At 45.5% G+C, this 17,407-nt stretch overlaps 1 protein-coding gene across 3 annotated transcripts in view; it reads right to left on the reverse strand.

Annotated features, from left to right (window-relative positions):
• Positions 1-10,427, reverse strand: part of NOSTRIN (nitric oxide synthase trafficking) — a 63,495-nt gene extending 53,068 nt beyond the window's left edge. For all 3 annotated transcript variants that reach the window (XM_070070729.2, XM_008258703.5, XM_089328242.1), the window contains exon 1: positions 10,372-10,427. In XM_070070729.2, the coding sequence (XP_069926830.2) occupies positions 10,372-10,398 (27 nt within the window). In that variant the 5' untranslated portion in view covers positions 10,399-10,427. The remainder of the gene's footprint in view (positions 1-10,371) is intronic.
• Between the last annotated feature and the right edge of the window lie 6,980 nt (positions 10,428-17,407).

Below are 17,407 nucleotides of genomic sequence, written 5' to 3' on the forward strand. Positions count from 1 at the left end.
CCTGACACGGAGCAGGTGAACTAGATGATGGAGCATCCCCCACACACATTCTCATCATTTCCAATTGGGAGGTGCAACACAGATTGCATTTTTCAAAATGATATTTTACTATGTAAAAGGACTCAAATCCATGGAGCGAATGCCGCGTTGGCTCTTTGTGCAAAGAGTCAACCTCTACGAGTGCTTCAATGTCTGTGGCATTCCATTGGAGACCATGCTGAGAAAGGAAAAGGGAAGGGCACTCACACTTACTGAGTCCCCACTGTGTGCCAGGCACATTCACATACAGGAACACCCCCCCACCCACAGGAAGCCTGCTGTAGCACTGTGTGTATGGTGCTAGCATAGTAGTAAACAGAGAACCTGGGACCGCAGAGCAGGATGAATCTAAAGACGTGACTCGAGCCAGGTCCCTACATTTGGGGTTGGAACAATAAACTCCTCCATCTTCATACAGCGACTTATCTGTCCTCCTGATGTAATAAAGAAAGCTGTGATATTTGGCAACCAAGCTTTTCTAATTTATATTCCCCATAAAATTAACTTACCTTCTAGGACTGATATAAAGCTATTAAGACCTCCTTCCTCTCCTTGCAGGTACACTGGGGGAAATGTTTCACTTTTTTTTCCAACTTAATATTTTATTTATTATTTTGAGATGGCATATTTTTAGTTTACATTACAGCCAAAGGTTTAATGCTTCACTAAATAAAGAGTTCAACAAATAAGCAGCAAAGAGACCGTAGTTCAACAGAAAAATAGGCAAGGGCTATAAACAACAATCAAACGCAAAGATGTTCAACTTCACTCGTATAAAGTAAACGTTAAAATAAACATGAAATCATTAAAACTGTAGTAGTATATAATTTTTTAACCATTTGGTACAGATTTAAAACCAAGTTCAAGCAAATGCTGTATTTGCAGTAAAACTAATATACACAGGCATTCCATTCTTCTTTTGTTTTGGATTTATTTTTAATTTTAGCTCCCACAAATGAGGAAGAGCGTGCAGAATTTGTTTTCTGTGTCTGGCTTATTTAATTCAACACAATGTCCTCCAGATCCAGCCATTTTGAGGCAACTGGTAGGATCTCATTTTTTTTTTTATAGCTGAATATATTCCATAATACACACACACACACACATATTTCTTTACCCATTCATCTGATGATGGACACCTTAGTTCCATATTTTGACTGTTGTGAACAGTGCTGCTATAAACATGGTGGTGCAGGTATCTCTTTGGATACAATGTGTTGATGTCTTTCGGGTATATACCCAGTAGTGGTTTTGCTAGATCATTTGACCAGTCTATTTCTGGGTTTTAAAGGAATCTCCATACTGTTTTCCACAGTGGCTACGCTAACTTACATTCCCATCAACAGTGTAAAGGAGTTCCCCTTTCTGCACACCTTCTTAGTGTTTTAAATTGGTAGAAGTCCTGCAGTAAAGAACTTATTTAGCTCCGTTGTTTACTCCCGTGTTACCTACATTTTCCATAAGCCTTTATTTCCTTCCCATAGCACCTAATAGCATCCCACAAAACAAAACACACTGGGTGTCACAGAGGAAAATCCATAAATACTTAGCAGGATACATGCTGCTAGCATGGAGTAATTTCTCCGCCTCCCTTGCTCTCAGGTAAATAGATTGGTGACCAAATGCTGTCCAAAGAGATGTAGGTTGAAGATATGCATGGGGTTTCAGTGATGGTGTTTTCTTCCTCTTCCCTGCCTCCTGCACTTGGAAATGGCTGCTGATGTCAAAAAGCGATACTGAGGCTGGACACCCTGCACCTAGATTATACTCACAGAGGAGAAAAGAGCCTAGGTCCCCGGTGGCTATAGAGACAAGTCCTCAGTCCTCTAGTTTTGGATTTACTTTATGTGTGAGAGAGAGAGACAGTGAACTTTATTTTTTGAAGATTTATTTATTTGAAAAGCAGAGTTACAGTGAGGGAGAGGGAAGGGGAGAAGTAGAGACAGAGAGAGAGGGAGAGAGGGAAGGAGAGAGAGCGAGAGTGAGAGTGAGAGAGCGAGAGAGAGAGAGAGGTTCTTCCATCCACTGGTTCACTCCCCAAATGGCCACAGTGGCTGGGGCTGGGCCAGGCTGAAACCAGGAGCCAGGAGCTTCTTCCGGGTCTCCCATGTGGGTGCAGGGTCCCAAGCACTTGGGTCATCTTCTATTGCTTTCCCAGGCACATTTAGCAGGGATTTGGATCAGAAGAAGAGCAGCTGAGACTTGAACTTGTGCCCATAGGGGATGCCGGCACTGCAGGGGGTGGTGGCTTTACCTGCTATGCCACAGTGCTGGCCCCTAGATATTTCTAAATAAATAAAATAAGAAAACCACAGGACTCACAGAGAAAATCACAGAATAAGATTTAAACGAATGAGAAGACTTACAACATTGCTTAAATGGGAAGTCTAAATACCATTAAAAGTCAATTTCCCCAAATTTATATATATGCACCACAATTCCAATTAAGATCCCAACAGGAATTTTTAAAAATTGTAATTAAATGAATGCTCATATAGGAGAATAAATGCCCAAGAACAGCCAAGGAAATTATAAGAAAAAGACTACTGTTTAAAAAGACAACAGAATGAAGTGTTAATATCTCTATAGTTTTTGGTAGTAAGCACATAATGTGTGTCATTAATTTCTGTATCATGACTATTTTATGAAACAAAAGTATTTCACAATTTAAAACAAAGATTAAAAGACTGTTCAGCTGCATATGAAAGATTCCTAAAAGAATGTCTTTTTAGAATTCACTGTAGGGGCCAATGCTGCAGAGTTGCCTTGGTTTGAACCAGGGCTGCTGCACTTCTGATCCAGCTCTCTGCTATGCCTAGGAAAGCAGTAGAAGATAGCCCGAGTTGTTGGGCCCCTGCACCCATGGAGGAGACCTGGAAGAAGCTCTTGGCTCCTGGCTTCAGGTTGGCACAGCTCCGGCCGTTGCAGCCATTTGAGGAATGAACCAGCAGATGGAGGACTTCTCTCTGTCTCTCTTTCTCTGTCTCTGTCTCTCTGTAACTCTGACTTTCAAGTAAATAAGTTAATCTCTTTTTAAAAATTACTGTATGCTTAGGGGCAGGTGTTTGATGCAAGTAGGGATGCCCATATTCCCAAGCGGAGTGCAACTTGACTCCTTTCCTGATGCCAGCTTCCTGCTAATGTGCACCCTTGGGAGGCAGCAGGTGATGTTCACAATGATGGGGTCCTCACCACCCATGTAGGAGACTCACATTGAATCTTGGCTCCTGGCTGCAGCCTGGCCTAGCCCTAGCTGTTGTCTCTCTCTCTCTCTCTCTGCCTCTGGCTGTGTAACTCTGCCTTTCAAATAAATAAATAAGTCTTTCAAAAAAAGAACTATCCAGCCATATTATGCTGTGTGTATATTGTCCTATCAGTTTCTCTCTCAGCCCACAGCAAAGCAGAAACCTAAAGACTCAAAACAAACAAACAAAATACCCACAAGGCCATGGGCAAGAGAGAAAAGTACAGATGCAAATGTGCAGTCAGTGTTTCTGCTCCCACACACTCAGGCTAGGGCTGGGGTTGCGAGAAGACAAAGTGGAGAGGTAGATCGGAGAGTTTTGCCATCTTCAGAGTGGGAGCAAGGAAAAGAAACTCCATCAGGAGAGCCAGGAGTGGAAGAAAGAGACAGGGAGATGAAATGTCCTAAGGGGAGGGACCCCGCAGTCCATGTCACCTGAGGGTGATGCATTCATAAATGCCAAAGCAGACCCCAGAGAATATCTAGTTTGCACACAACATCCTGAGAGTAGGGGCTTTGGATAACAGGTGTGAAGATAGGGGCATGCAGGCAAACCTTGTCCTCAACCTAAGTGAGACCTTTCTATGTGCTTGGGCTGCTGCAGTTCCCAAATTTAGGGAGCCATTACTCCCCAAGATCCGGGCTTGGCTTTGCCTCAAGGGGACTAGGTTTAGAAAGCAGACCACCATGAAAGTGTAAACCAGGGACTGAAACCGCAGTTGCCTGGTTGGCTGTGGTGCAGTGTGCTTGTCTTCCCGAAGGCATTCTAGTTCAACTTTCTAAAGTAAGGAGTGGCTCATTCCATGCACCGTTTATGACTTCAATTGACCCTGGCACTGCCAGGCCTAGATTTTGCAAGATGATCTTCTGCCATTTAATAGACAATTACTTCTTGACTTTTTCATATGCATAGGAAACATTTGCACCAGAACACTATGGTAAATGCATGAAGTTGCTCCAGGCTGAGGCAACTGGCCCATGGCTCTACCACCCTCCAGCCACCTCTGCCAGTTCAAGGCCTGAGTGGGTCCCTGCTAACCCATTCTTTAAACTCCAGGATGCTCACAACCACTCCTCAATACGTTAGGTTGTTGCTAATTTAGTGATAAGGGAGGAATGTTGGGCTTATCACAGCAATGGAGAGAATCTTTATCTTTGATCCTCTGTTCAATGTGCTGGAAACTACCCCAGCAAACCCTGATCCCGACTAAGATAAGGGTGACATCAATAAATAAAAGCATTGCTAACAATATTTCCACGATCTTGCTTAACTTCGTATTTGCTATCAGTGTTTCTGCGCCTTTCTTCAAATACCATCTACTCAGACTTGAAAACCCCAAAACAGACTTTCATAAATGCTAAAGCAGACCCTAGAGAATATATAGCCCAGCACACGTGTGTGTGGTATGTGTGTCATGTAATCAGAAACTCTCGGACCATTTCTGTTTTGAGGGAGTGAAACATCTTGGCCTCGACTTTTTCTCCCTTGTTTCTATCTCTCAATTCCTTCCCAGCCCTCTGGCAAGGAAGGGGTTCTGGAGCACAGTTTGATTTACAGCTATGGCTCAAAGAGCTAAAGGCAACCTCATCAGGCAGAGACAGAGCTGTGATTAGAAATATTAGGTAAGCAAATCAATTAAAGAGCCCATCAGAACGCAGTCTGTTTATAGATGGCTAATCAGTGTAATTGCACTAAGCTTGGTAAGACTCACCTCCACATGTGACAAGCAGTACGGATGTCTGCTTAACGTCACCAAGAAGCACTAGCAGAAAGGTTTGCTTTGGTTGGAGCCATGGGAAAGGTGAATTTTTGGTGTTCTTTTCCTGCCCATTGTGCTTTTGAATACTCCGTCCTACACCAAACATTCATGCTAGGAAAGAATCCAATATTGATTGTACATCTCAAGCTGAATTAATGTCAATATATTGCTTCTGTCTAGGATCATTAATAGCTAGGGGGAGAAATGCTATGGCATTCCCTCCTCTTGAAGGGACCTTCAGGCTGGTGGTGGAATAGTTGGGACTTTTCTGAGTCTCTAAAAAATTTCCTCACAAAGAAAACTGGTCTACAAGGACATTTGTTGTCAAGTCATTGGACAATATTTCTATACAGCACTAAGGCAAACTCTGCTGTATTAATATTGCCATTACAAAAAGTAATCTAGGCAATCGACATATGAAATGCCCATATAGATGACTTGTAAACAATATAAAGTGTTTACATCAAACTTGACCTGGATGTTCGCTCTGGCTTTCACAGTTTGATTAAGAAGCTTAAATTAAATTATTCTAGACAAATCTATTATTGTAGATGGTAGTATAAATTTTTTTGATAATAATTCTCATAATGTTAAATTAGCAATGATTTATTTTTAAATTTAATTGAATGCACTCTTGTTGGATGCCTTTCCTGTACCAGGCACAGATTTCATGGGCATTCTGATTCATTGGAAGGGCTATTTTAAAACATACCTCTCTAATTAAGGGATTATGTGTATTTAGTAGTCATCTGTGTAATATTTGGAATCCCCATGGCAGGTGGTAATAGATTATGTGATACAGAACTTTACAAACATAGTCTGCATCCTGTGTGAGTGCTGGTTCAAGTCCCAGCTGTTTCACCTCCAGCCCAGCTCCCTACTAATGCACCTTGGAAAGCAGTGGAAGATGGCCCATGTCCTTTGGCCCCTGCCACCCACATGGAAGACCTGGATGAAGCTCCTGGCTCCTAGGTTTGACCTAGCCCAGCCCTGGCTGCTGAGGCCATCTGGGGAGTGGGCCAGCAGATGGAAGACCTCTCTCTCTCTTTCTCTCCCTAACTCTGACTTTCAAATAAGTACATAAATAAATCTTTAATAAATAAATAAAAAAAGCACAGTCTACCCTACCCTCTCTTCCTCTAACCTTTCAGACTTGGAAACTGAGGTCCAGGAAGTGTGGAATGGCATGTGACACAGCTCACTGATGCACTCTGGGGGTACTGTGGGCCCCATGGAGCCACACAGGACATAACCTGACCCTTTCTATGTCTGCCAGAGTCCCTCGGGAACCACAAACCGTGACTCACCATCTTCTGAGTTAGTGCCAGTCACCATCTGGTCACCCGGGCACCTGAGCCAGGTCACTAACCTGAGAAGCCTGGTGCTGCTTCGACATCTGATGCCAGGCCAGAAGGGGCTGACTGTACAGCCCTAGAGGCTCGCTGTGACAGGTCTCCTTACCTGCACACTGCACAGTACAGAAAAAGCAAAACCTGGTTCAAGCTTGTTGCTCTCGATTTCTGGCAGGTTGCTTCCTCAGGTTTCTTTTTTTTTTTTTGTAAAGATTGGATTTTTTGGGATACTCCAATTCTATTTCCTTGTACAAGGATTTGAGGATGATGCCCCATCACATATTTAGAGGTTTAGAAGCTCAGCTATTAGGCATCAAATCCAGAGCCAACTCTTTTCCTTATTAAAACCAGAACCTCAAGAAATCTTCCTCAGTAAGTCCTGAGACTCTCGGGATTAGTTAAAGCCCTGCATAGCATCTGGGCAATCTGTGCACTAACCTGGGACATTAATTTGCAAATTGACATTACCCTGGCTCTTTGAGGTTGAAGGCCCAGCTATCAGTATATTTTGTCCAGTGGAGCAAAGAGATTTAAATGTTTTCCTTTGTACTAGGGATTGCTTCCGTGAAACTTCTTTCATTTGGAATAACATTTTTAAATGCATGAAATAAAATAACACAAAATTACAAAGGAAATGGATTATATTAATATATATTTATAGAAATATATTTTTAAAATTATGACATTATGTGTGTCTTTTTGTTAACACACTAAATAACAAGTGTTGAGAATTGCCAAAATGTCTATGTTGGGCTGAATATAAACAATAGTTTTAGATATCTGCAACAGTTGTAATGCTATATAAAAATATGTGTAGTTTCTATTTGTTACAAAGTCGCAGATGCCGCTTCTAGTATTGGGGTTTGTTATTTATGTTTCCAATTGAAGGAAATTATGAATTTCATGTGGACCTTTGGGGAGTGAACCAGCAGATGACAGATCTCTCTCTCTCTCCTCTGCTTTTCAGTAGATAAAAATAAACCATTCATTGTTTATTTAAAACAATTCATTCAAAAACATTTTTAAAAATGACGGGGCCAGGGGCCAGTGCTCTGGCACACTAGGTTAATCCTCTGCCTGCACTGCCAGCATCCCATATGGGCGCCGGATTCTAGTCCTGACTGCTCCTCTTCCAGACCAGCTCTCTGCTGTGGCCTGGGATAGCAGTAGAAGATGGCCCAGGTCCTTGGACCCCTGTACCCGCATGGGAGACCAGGAAGAGGCACAGCTCTGGCCATTGCAGCCATTTGGGGAGTGAACCAATGGAAGGAAGACCTTTCTCTTTCTCTCTCTCACTGTCTGTAACTCTACCTGTTAAATAAATAAATAAATAAAATATTAAAAAAAAAAAATGACGGGGCCAGAGCTGTGGCAAAGCTGGTAAAGCCGTCGCCTGCGTCTCATATAGGCACAGTTTGAGTCCCAGCTGCTTCTCTTCCTTTTTTTTTTTTTTTTAAAGATTTATTTATTTATTAGAAAGTGAGAGTTACACAGAGAGAGGAGAGGCAGAGAGAGAGAGAGAAGTCTTGCATCTGATGGTTCATTCCCCAGTTGGCCACAATGGCTGGAGCTGTGCCGATCTGAACACGCCCATGCGGGATGCCAGTGCTTCAGGCCAGGGCATTAACCCACTACGCCACAATGCCAGCCCCACCGGTTGCTTCTCTTCCAATCCAGCTCTCTACTATGGCCCGGGAAAGCAGCAGAAGATGGCCCAAGTCCTTGGGCCCCTGCACCCGCGTGGGAGACCTGAAAGAAGCTCCAGGCTTCGGATCGGCACAGCTCTGGTTGTTGAGGCCATCTGGAGAGTGAACCAGTGGATGGAAGACCTCTGCCTCTCTGTAACTCTGCCTTTCAAATAAATAAATAAATCTTTTAAAAAATGAATTTAAATAGAGATGTGTTTCCCATTGATTGAAGCTCATGCAACTCAGTGAGTCCCATACATGTAGACCAGGTTAAGAATTATAGTTCAACTAAGACTTTATGAACTGTGTTTTGTGCAACCCCGTGGACTCATGGAATGGACATTTTGCAGGGAGCTGAAGCGTTGGGTTCTTTTATAAGACTATTAAGTGTTTCATGAAGCTTTCACTTGCAATCCCCCCCACCCCTTGTTTTATTATATACTCAAACTTCAGCCTCATCTTCCCACAGCATTGTTCTCTTGGTACAAGTCAGGACTGTACCAGGAAATCAACTTGAACACTCAATGGAGATGAAACAATTGCAAATAAATAAGTATTCTGTGACTTTAGAAGATTTAGAAACCCAGACTGAAGGGATATCCGCCTCCTTTTGACTCCCGGATACATTTGGTGGCAATGGGCCTGTAGAGATGACCTTGAGAGCAGTGGACAAGGACAAGGGTCCCTGGGACAATGGCTCAGCCTAGGGCAAAGGACTAGTCAGCACAGCAGGGGCACAGCCCTCACTGACACAGTGCTGTGGTCATGTGCTGCCTTGGGGCGTACAAAGGTCCTGATCTGAAGACTGACTTTACTGCCTGCAAACAGACACTGGGTTTCCAGTTCCTCTTCTTCCCTTCCTCTCTCCCCAGTTCCTTCCTTCCTTCCTTCTCTCTGTCTCTCACCTGCACACACACTCTTTCACTTAATCCTAGTCTCAGTGTCCCCTCCCAGTCTAATGCCCCTGTCGCTGACTTTCATCTCTGGTGACTGTTGGTGCCAATTTCGCCTCCATTTATCCCACCCCTGTGCCACCCTCCAGTCCCTACGCACTGCGATGACATCACCCAGGTATTGGTGTTGGGGCCCGAGAAGATTTCACAGTTTAGTGAGGACCAGACTCAAAGAGAGTAAGAAGATAAGCAAACAGAGAGATAAACTCTAAAAGAGACATTTTTGAAAAGTTGTACCTGATTACCAAGGAGAGAAGACTGAGATCGAGGTAATCTAAAAATTTCACTTCTAGATCTGTAGACAACCATATTGTTGGGATTTGTTGCCACTAAATATTTTCGCATATTATTTTATATTTAAAAAGTAGTACTGGGCAAAGCTGGATGCTATGTTTTATCATTAGTATTATTACCCATATATGAGTTCATCTCTTTCAGCTTACATGATCCTTGAGCTCAGTTTGTAGGGTAGCAGCTATAATTCCATTTTGTCTAAGCATGTGCTTTCCTTATCCATTGAATAAATAAAAGGAAACCAATATCATCTGTTGATCTTTTGCTTTGCGCTGTATTACAGCTTTCATTTGTCTACCTCGCCTGTTTGTTCTTTTTTTTTTTTTTTAATTTTCTTTTAAAAAACATGAAGGACAACTGCAACCCCTTGTCTCTGATGTCAGAAATTTTAGTTATTGGGGAGAGAAACTGGTGATTCCTAACCACTTCATTTCCAAAGCTAGTATCTCCCTGCCCTTGCTTCTGGTTCCCTGAACGGCATCTCTGCTCATGCTGCTAACCACCTCACAATGTCTTTGGACTTTTGGTCAACCTTGTGTTTTGGAAATGCTCCTGGGACTCGAGTAAACATGCCGGTGAGCCAGCCTGAGAGGCACCGAGGGCTGGGTAGGGTGGCGAGTCTGTCTTCCTTTAGGACCTGCAGTCCTTGACTCAAACAACACGGGAAACAAAAACATTCCTCCTTAGCTTCATTCTCAGAGCCAAACATTGGCTGATGACATTCCGTGGGTTTTGTGATATTGGCACCACTTGTGTGTGCCTTAACAATGTTTTCTAACCAGCCTCCATCTGGATCCAAATACAATGCCATACTCACTCAAATGTTTGCCAAGTACATGGGATGAAAGGTGACAATTACCTGTCTTGTCAATTCTTAGAAAAGGCTCTGCTACATACTGAACCGAACAAAATCCAAACTGTTGTGCCACAGCCAGTATCTAAACGTGCTTGGTTTCTGAGCGTCTCAGATCCATTCATGTCCATATCTACCCCCAGCCTGCCTCTCACACACAAACACACAGATCGCACCAAGTTACTCACCGAACAGTCTGCCAGTGGGTCCCGCATGCTGGAGTGGTTTTTGTTCCTGTCTTCCTACCTCCAATCCAGCATTCTGAACTCAGTAATCAAGGTTGGGTGGGGCCCACACTTCCGGGATTCAAAGGCTCAGCATACGTCAGTCCTTGTCAAACATACCAAGGAGGAAGTCCCAGCCCTGGACTTTCATCCAGTTTGTTTCCTGAAAAAAGCAAAGAAGTTCTCTGGGCCAAAAGAGCCAGTGGGAGATGGTGAGAAGGACTTCTGTAAATACTGGGAGGGGGTGGGGACACTCAGTCCTGAACACAGTGGCCCTGAGAGCAGGCCCAGGGCGGGTAAGGTGTTCCCAGTAGGTCTGGCCCTCAGTATCACAGGGCGGGGGATTCACAGTCTCTCAACTCGCTGTGTTAATCATGTTGTGTGTCTTCTGCATGTATTTTACTATTCGCTGACATCGTGGGGTCCGTGGATCCAGACAGAGGCTGCCTCTCTCAGTGTTACTTAATTCCTAGAGAAAGCAGTGTGCCTGTGGACCCACCTTTGATAAGAAGGTACTGCAAAAGCCTCTGAGAAAATGGACCTAAAGGATACGCTTATTTTGGGGCAAAAAATATTTTGAAATTCATGATTTTTTTTCATAATATGCATTTCCATGGATTTTTTAAAAGACCCATCATGTGCATGGACTTAGAATTTAGTTTTGCGGAATTGGCATTGTAGCGTAGCAGGTGAAGCCTCCACCTGCAATGTTGGCAAGCCATTTGGATGCTGGATTGAGACCTGGCTGCTCCACTTCTGATCCAGCTTCCTGCTAATGTGCCTGGGAGAGCAGCAGAAGATGACCCAAGTACTTGGGCCACTGTACCCATGTGGGAGACCTAGAGGAAGCTCTGATCTCCTAGTTTTGGGCTGGCCCAGCCCTGGCTGTTGCAGCCTTTTGGGGAGTGAATCAGCAGATGAAAGATCTCTTTCCTCTCTCTGTAATTCTGCCTTTCAAATAAATAAAAATAAATCTTAAGAACTTAAAAATTTATTTTTGCGCAAAATAAAGTTATGCTTTTTAAAAAAAAATTATTTATGCATTTGAAAAGCAGACTTACAAAGAGAGAGAGAGAAGAGACAGAGAGAGCGAGAGCGAGAGCGAGAGAGAGAGAGAGAGAGAGAGAAAGAAAGAGAGAGATTTTCATCCACTGGTTCACTCCCCAGATGGCCACAACAACTGGGGCTAGACCAGACAGAAAGCAGGAGTGGGGAGCTTCTCCTGTGGTCTTCCCATGTGGGTGCAGGGGCCCAAGCACTTGAACCCCATCTTCTGCCACTTTCCCAGGCACATTAACAGGGAGCTGGATCAGAAGTGAGCTGCTGAGTCTTGAACCGGTGCCCATATGGGATACTGGCTCTGCTGACCACTGTGCCACGACATTCTCCACCCCCCAAAATTATCCTTTATTTTCACTTTTCTAGCAGTTTTTTGAAGTATCCTCATATGCAACTCAACCAGTCAGAGCCCAAAGCCCCAACCACCTCCCTTAACTCATACACCAAATCAATATCCTGCTGCCCTGTCAATCCCAGGCCAGGTATTGAACTAGGGACCTATACCTCTAGAGCTTTCACTATACAATGCCCTGAGACAGCTATGAGGAAGCAAGGCATGCATTAACTGCCTCCCTAGGCCTAACTCAATCTGATCCTCACTCTGTACCCAACAGGACCAAGAGGCTAAGCTAGCAACTGGAGACAGATTTGCCTATGTTCAACTTCATTTTTCATCATTCCAAAGTATAGAAAGAACCAGAAATCAGCCAGCAGCAACCTTTATTTAATTATTTATTTCTAAAAAAGATTTATTTATTTATTTATTTGAAAATAGAGTTACACAGAGAGAGAAGGAGAAGCAGAGGGAGCGAGGGAGGGAGAGAGAGAGAGAGGGAGAGAGAAAGAGAGGTCTTCTGTCTGCTGGTTCACTCCTCAGTTGGCTGCAATGGCTGGAGCTGCGCCGATCAAAGCCAGGAGCCAGGAGCTTCTTCCAGGTCTCCCATGTGGGTACAGGGGCCCAAGGACTTGGGCCATCCTCACTGCTTTCCCAGGCCATAGCAGAGAGCTGGATTGGAAGAGGAGAAACCAGGATTCGAATTGGTGCCCATATGGGATGCCAGCACTGCAAGCGGCAGCTTTGCCTGCTATTGCACAGCGCCAGCCCTGAATAGCAACTTTTAAAAAATGTAATTGAGATACACACACACACACACACACACACAGAGAGAGAGAGAGAGAGAGGCGGTAGAGAAAACGTCCATCTGCCTGTTCACTCCCCAAATGCCTGCAACAGCATGATGAGCTAGGGCCAGAGCCAAGAGCCAGGATCTCCATCCCGATCTTCCACATGGGCGGCAAAAACGCAGTTACTTGAGCTATTATCGTCGCCTCCCAGGGTTTGCATTGACAGGATATGGAGTCAGGAGCTGGATCTGGTAGTTGAACCCAGGCACTCTGATATGAGACATGAATGCATATACCACTAGGCCAAAGGCCTGCTCCATTCTTTAGAGGAGAGAGGAAGAGGAAGAGGGAGAAGGAGAGGAAGAGAAAGAGGGAGAGAGAGAGAACAAGAGAGAGAGCGAGCGCACTCACATCTATTGGTTCATTCCTCAAATGTTTGCAACACCCAGTGGGCTAAAACCAGGAGCTGGGAACTCAGTTCAGCTCTACCATGTGAGTGTGTGAGTGGCAAGAACCCAACCACTGTGGCCATCACCACTGTGCATTACCTGGATGGTTTTTCCCGTCTCTCCTGAGCTTTCTCATGCAAAAGCAGGCCATTTACCCATCTTGGCTGGGGTTGGCAGAGCAGCTTTTTGTGCTCTGCTGGGCACACGGCTGGCTGAGGGCTGGCTGTTGGCTAGTGGTCCACCCCAGCTGTCCCCAGAAATGGGAGAGGAGCGAGGAGAATAAGTGAAAGAGCTTAAGGTCTCCTAAGGTGCAGGCTTGGAACTGACACACCATCATTCCAGCTCCACGGGCCAGGCCAGACTCAGGGAGGCGGGGGCGATTCCACCCCTGAATGGGAGGAGCTAATGTCTCAAGGCCAAGGGCAGAGACAGAGAGCAGAGAATTCGGATCCGTTTCACCTTCAGTCTACTACAATGGCGGGTCAATATTTGTTCTTGAGTGACCGGAGAGATAAATCAGAGAGGACTCAGGAGGGGTGGCTGGTGTTTGTCTGCTTCCCCGTTTCTCGAATCCAGCCTGGAGACCAGGTTGTAAAGAGATTAGGAAGAGGGAGAGAAAAAGAGCCGAAGTCTTGAGGGGTTTGGAAGAGAGAGGCTCTCACACCCAGCCTAGACGCGCTCTGCTGAAGAACACAGGCAGAGCGGGAGCAGAGCCAGCTTCTCTGTTGGCTGCAGCGGCCGCTGAGGCTGGGGAGGCACCTTGACAAAGAGGTCAGCGCAGGTCAAGGTGAGTGAGCTTGTCCTTCCACATGGGAGAATCCCCTGAGCCCTTGGTTTCCACACAGAGACCTTGGTGGGAGGGAGAGGAAAGGGCTGAGTTCCTCTGATCAAGGAGGCACAAAGCGGTGCAGCCACGTTCCTGTCGCTTCGCGGCAGCTGCAGGTGGGTGAGAACTGTCTATGCAGTGAAGCCTCTCAGCAGGGAGGGCCTGCCACGCTCCGGTCACCCAAAGGTTAGACCCCAAGGCCTCCCTGGGTGCTAGTCCACAGATGTGTCTGCAGGCAGTGTTCCTGCTGCACCTTCCTCCTCGGGCTTGCACTTCGACCTCCCAGGTCATCAGCTTCCGGCTTCCTTTCCCGTGCTGTGCTCAGCATTCCCCTTCCTGGCATGGCCTCTCTGCAGAGAGAAACCGGAAATGGAACCGCTTTGGGCCTGGCCTGGAAGCCACTGCCCTGGACTCCATCTATCACACTTTGTGCTGCCTCTAGGGAGAGTCAACATTGGTCCACATTTATTAAATTCTCGTAAACACATATCAAGTGTTGGTAAGTTGGTAACAAACAGTGGCCCAAATGTGAAGAGCCTAATTCAATACTTGGCTTGGAAATTTCTTTTTTTTTCTTTTAATATTTATTTATTTGCTCAAAGGCAGAGAGAGGCCAGTGCCGCGGCTCACTTGGCTAATCCTCTGCCTGCGGCACTGGCACCCCAGGTTCTAGTCCCGGTTGGGGTGCTGGATTCTGTCCCGGTTGCCCCTCTTCCAGTCTAGCTCTCTGTGGTGGCCTGGGAGTGCAGTGGAGGATGGTCCAAGTGCTTGGTCCCTGCACCCCATGGGAGACCAGGAGAAGCACCTGGCTCCTGGCTTCGGATCAGTGCAGCGCGCTGGCTGGGGCGGCCATTTGGGGGGTGAACCAACAGAAAAGGAAGACCTTTCTCTCTGTCTCTATCTCTTGCTCACTGTCTAGCTCTGCCTGTCAAAAAAAAAAAAAAAAAAAGGCAGAGAGAGAGAGAGAGAGAGAGACCCATTGGTTCACTCCCCAAATGCCTGCTACAGCAGGGGCTGGACCAGGTCAAAGGCATGAGCCCAGAACTCAGTTCAGGTCTCACACATGAATGGCAGAGAACCAAGTACTTGAGCCATTACCTGTTGCCTCCTGAAGTGCGTAAGAAACTGGAATAGGAAGTGGATTTGGAATTTGAACCTGGGTACTCCAATATGGTATGCAAATGTCCCAAGCAGCACATTAACCACTGTGCCAAACACACCCACCCTGGAAGCTTCTTTGGAAGACAAACCCTGCAGAAAGCCAGAAACAGTGTGAACATCATCAACAGGGACCTGGTTAAATACCTTAAGGTAGTCTCAGCTCCCATTGGAGGACTTGTTATGTGTCAGGGAGTACTTTAAGTGTTTTACAAATGTGACTTAAGGGGCTGGCGCCGTGGCTCGCTTGCTTAATCCTCCACCTGTAGCAGTGGCATCCCATATGGGCACCAGTTTCTAGTCCTGGCTGCTCCTCTTCCAGTCCAGCTCTCTGCTGTGGCCTGGGAAGGCAGTGGAGGATGGCCCAAGTGCTTGGGCCCTGCACCTGCATGGGAGACCAGGAGAAGCACCTGGTTCCTGGCTTCGGATCAGCATAGCTCTGGCCGTAGCAGCCATTTTGGGGGTGAACCAATGGAAGGAAGACCTTTCTCTCTGTCTCTCTCTCACTAACTCTGTCAAATAAACAAATAAAAAAATTATTAAAAAAGTAACTTATTTAATCATCATGCCAGTCATTTGAGATAGGTATGTATGATTTTGAATTTTGAAATACATGTAGGGAAACTGGTCTCACGGGGACTCATCTGACTGCAGTATATCCGTGTTTAATTACCCTGCTCTCCTGTCACTCAGCCCAGACAATAGGTACTAACTGTCCAAAACTAAGGCTGGAGTAGCAAACATTTAGTTCTGTGCAGTAACATAGAAACAGGTTGAAAAATAATAAGTCTGATTTTAGTCTGGTGTCTATAAAGAGAAAAAGATCTAGGCTCATACCAGGCAGACTTCAACATTTCTGAAGTCTGAGCTTGTGGGTGAGTCTGACTTTCTAGCTCCTCCTGACCTCTTTTGTTTTTGTTTTTAGACTTCAAGGCATTTTTTTACTTTCCTTCCGACTTGGTCAATCTTGGCTTATGTCATTATTATGAGTGGTCAATCTGCATAATATTAACATCTGAAAGAAACCATGTATTGATTCAGAATAAGAAAATACAAGTAAAGTTTTATTTAGCTATTGGAATGGCAGAGAAGCAGGCACACCCACACCCATGGAGGGAGAATCACTAGTTTATTCTCCCAAATATCTTCCATAGCTGGGAAGCTGGGGCTGGGTCAGCTTGAAGATGGCAACTGGGTCTTCCACATGGGTGACAGGGACCCAACTACCTTAGCCGTGACCTCTGCCTCCCAGCGTGTGCGTTAGCAGGAAGCTGGAATCAGAAGAGGAGCCTGAACTTGAACTCAGGCACTCTGGGGTGGGATGCAGGAGTCCCCAGCAGTGTCTTAACTGCTATTCCAAACACCCACACCCCTCCTCCCAAATTCTTAAAGGATAACAATTATGCTAATTTTAATTTTTAAAGATTTATTTATTTGAAAGAGTTAGAGAAAGAGAGAGGGAAAGACAGAGAGAAAGAGGTCTTCCATCCACTGGTTCACTCACCAAAAGGCCACAATAGCCAGGGCTGGGCCAGGCCAAAGCCAAGAGCCAGGAGCTTCATCTGGGTCTCTGACATGGGTGCTGGGGCCCACGCACTTGGGCCATCTCTGCTGCTTTCCCAGGTGCATTAGTAGGGAGCCGGATTGGAAGTGGAACAGCGTGGACTGAACACAGGCACTGCAGGTGGCCGCTTAATCTGCTACACCGCAGCCCCAGCTCCAATTTTAATTTTTTAAATCAGTTTCTCTTTCAACTCCATTTTCCACGAACTTTTTAAAAATTTTATTTATTTGAAAGACAGAGAGAGAGAGAGAGAGAGAGAGAGAGAGAGTGTGTGAGTCTTCCATTCCACTGGTGCACTCCCCAAATGACCGAAATGGCCGGAGCTGAGCTGATCTGAAGCCAGGAGCCAGGAGCTTCTTCTGGGTCTCCCACGCGGGTGCAGGGGCCCAAGGACTTGGGCCATCTTCTACTGTTTTCCTAGGCCATAGCAGAGAGCTGGATCAGAAGTAGAGCAGCCGGGACTCAAACTGGTGTCCATATGAGATGCCGGTGCTGCAGGCTGGGACTTTAACCTGCTGTGCCACAGCACTGCCACCCCCCCAATTTTAATTATTTAAAAAGAACTGATAGATGGTCTCAGTGTACCTTGTTATTTCATACCTCCAGGACCCTTCTGTCTTTATATTGGCCCTGCCAACATGCATTCATTTCCAAAATGCAGCTTGTGTCCCTTTTGCAAGATAAAAAACACTTTCCTTTGTGTTGCGGCCATCCTTTGCACACACCTGTTTTGAGTCATTTATCCGTTGGTGGTGAGACTAATTAGTGTAATGGTCTGCCTCCCACACTGCTCAATGAGCTCCTTCCGGATTAGCACCC

Source organism: Oryctolagus cuniculus, chromosome 3 (assembly GCF_051225735.1).
Source record: "Oryctolagus cuniculus isolate XC-2025 breed Fujian yellow rabbit chromosome 3, ASM5122573v1, whole genome shotgun sequence".
NCBI classification, from domain to species: domain Eukaryota; kingdom Metazoa; phylum Chordata; class Mammalia; order Lagomorpha; family Leporidae; genus Oryctolagus; species Oryctolagus cuniculus.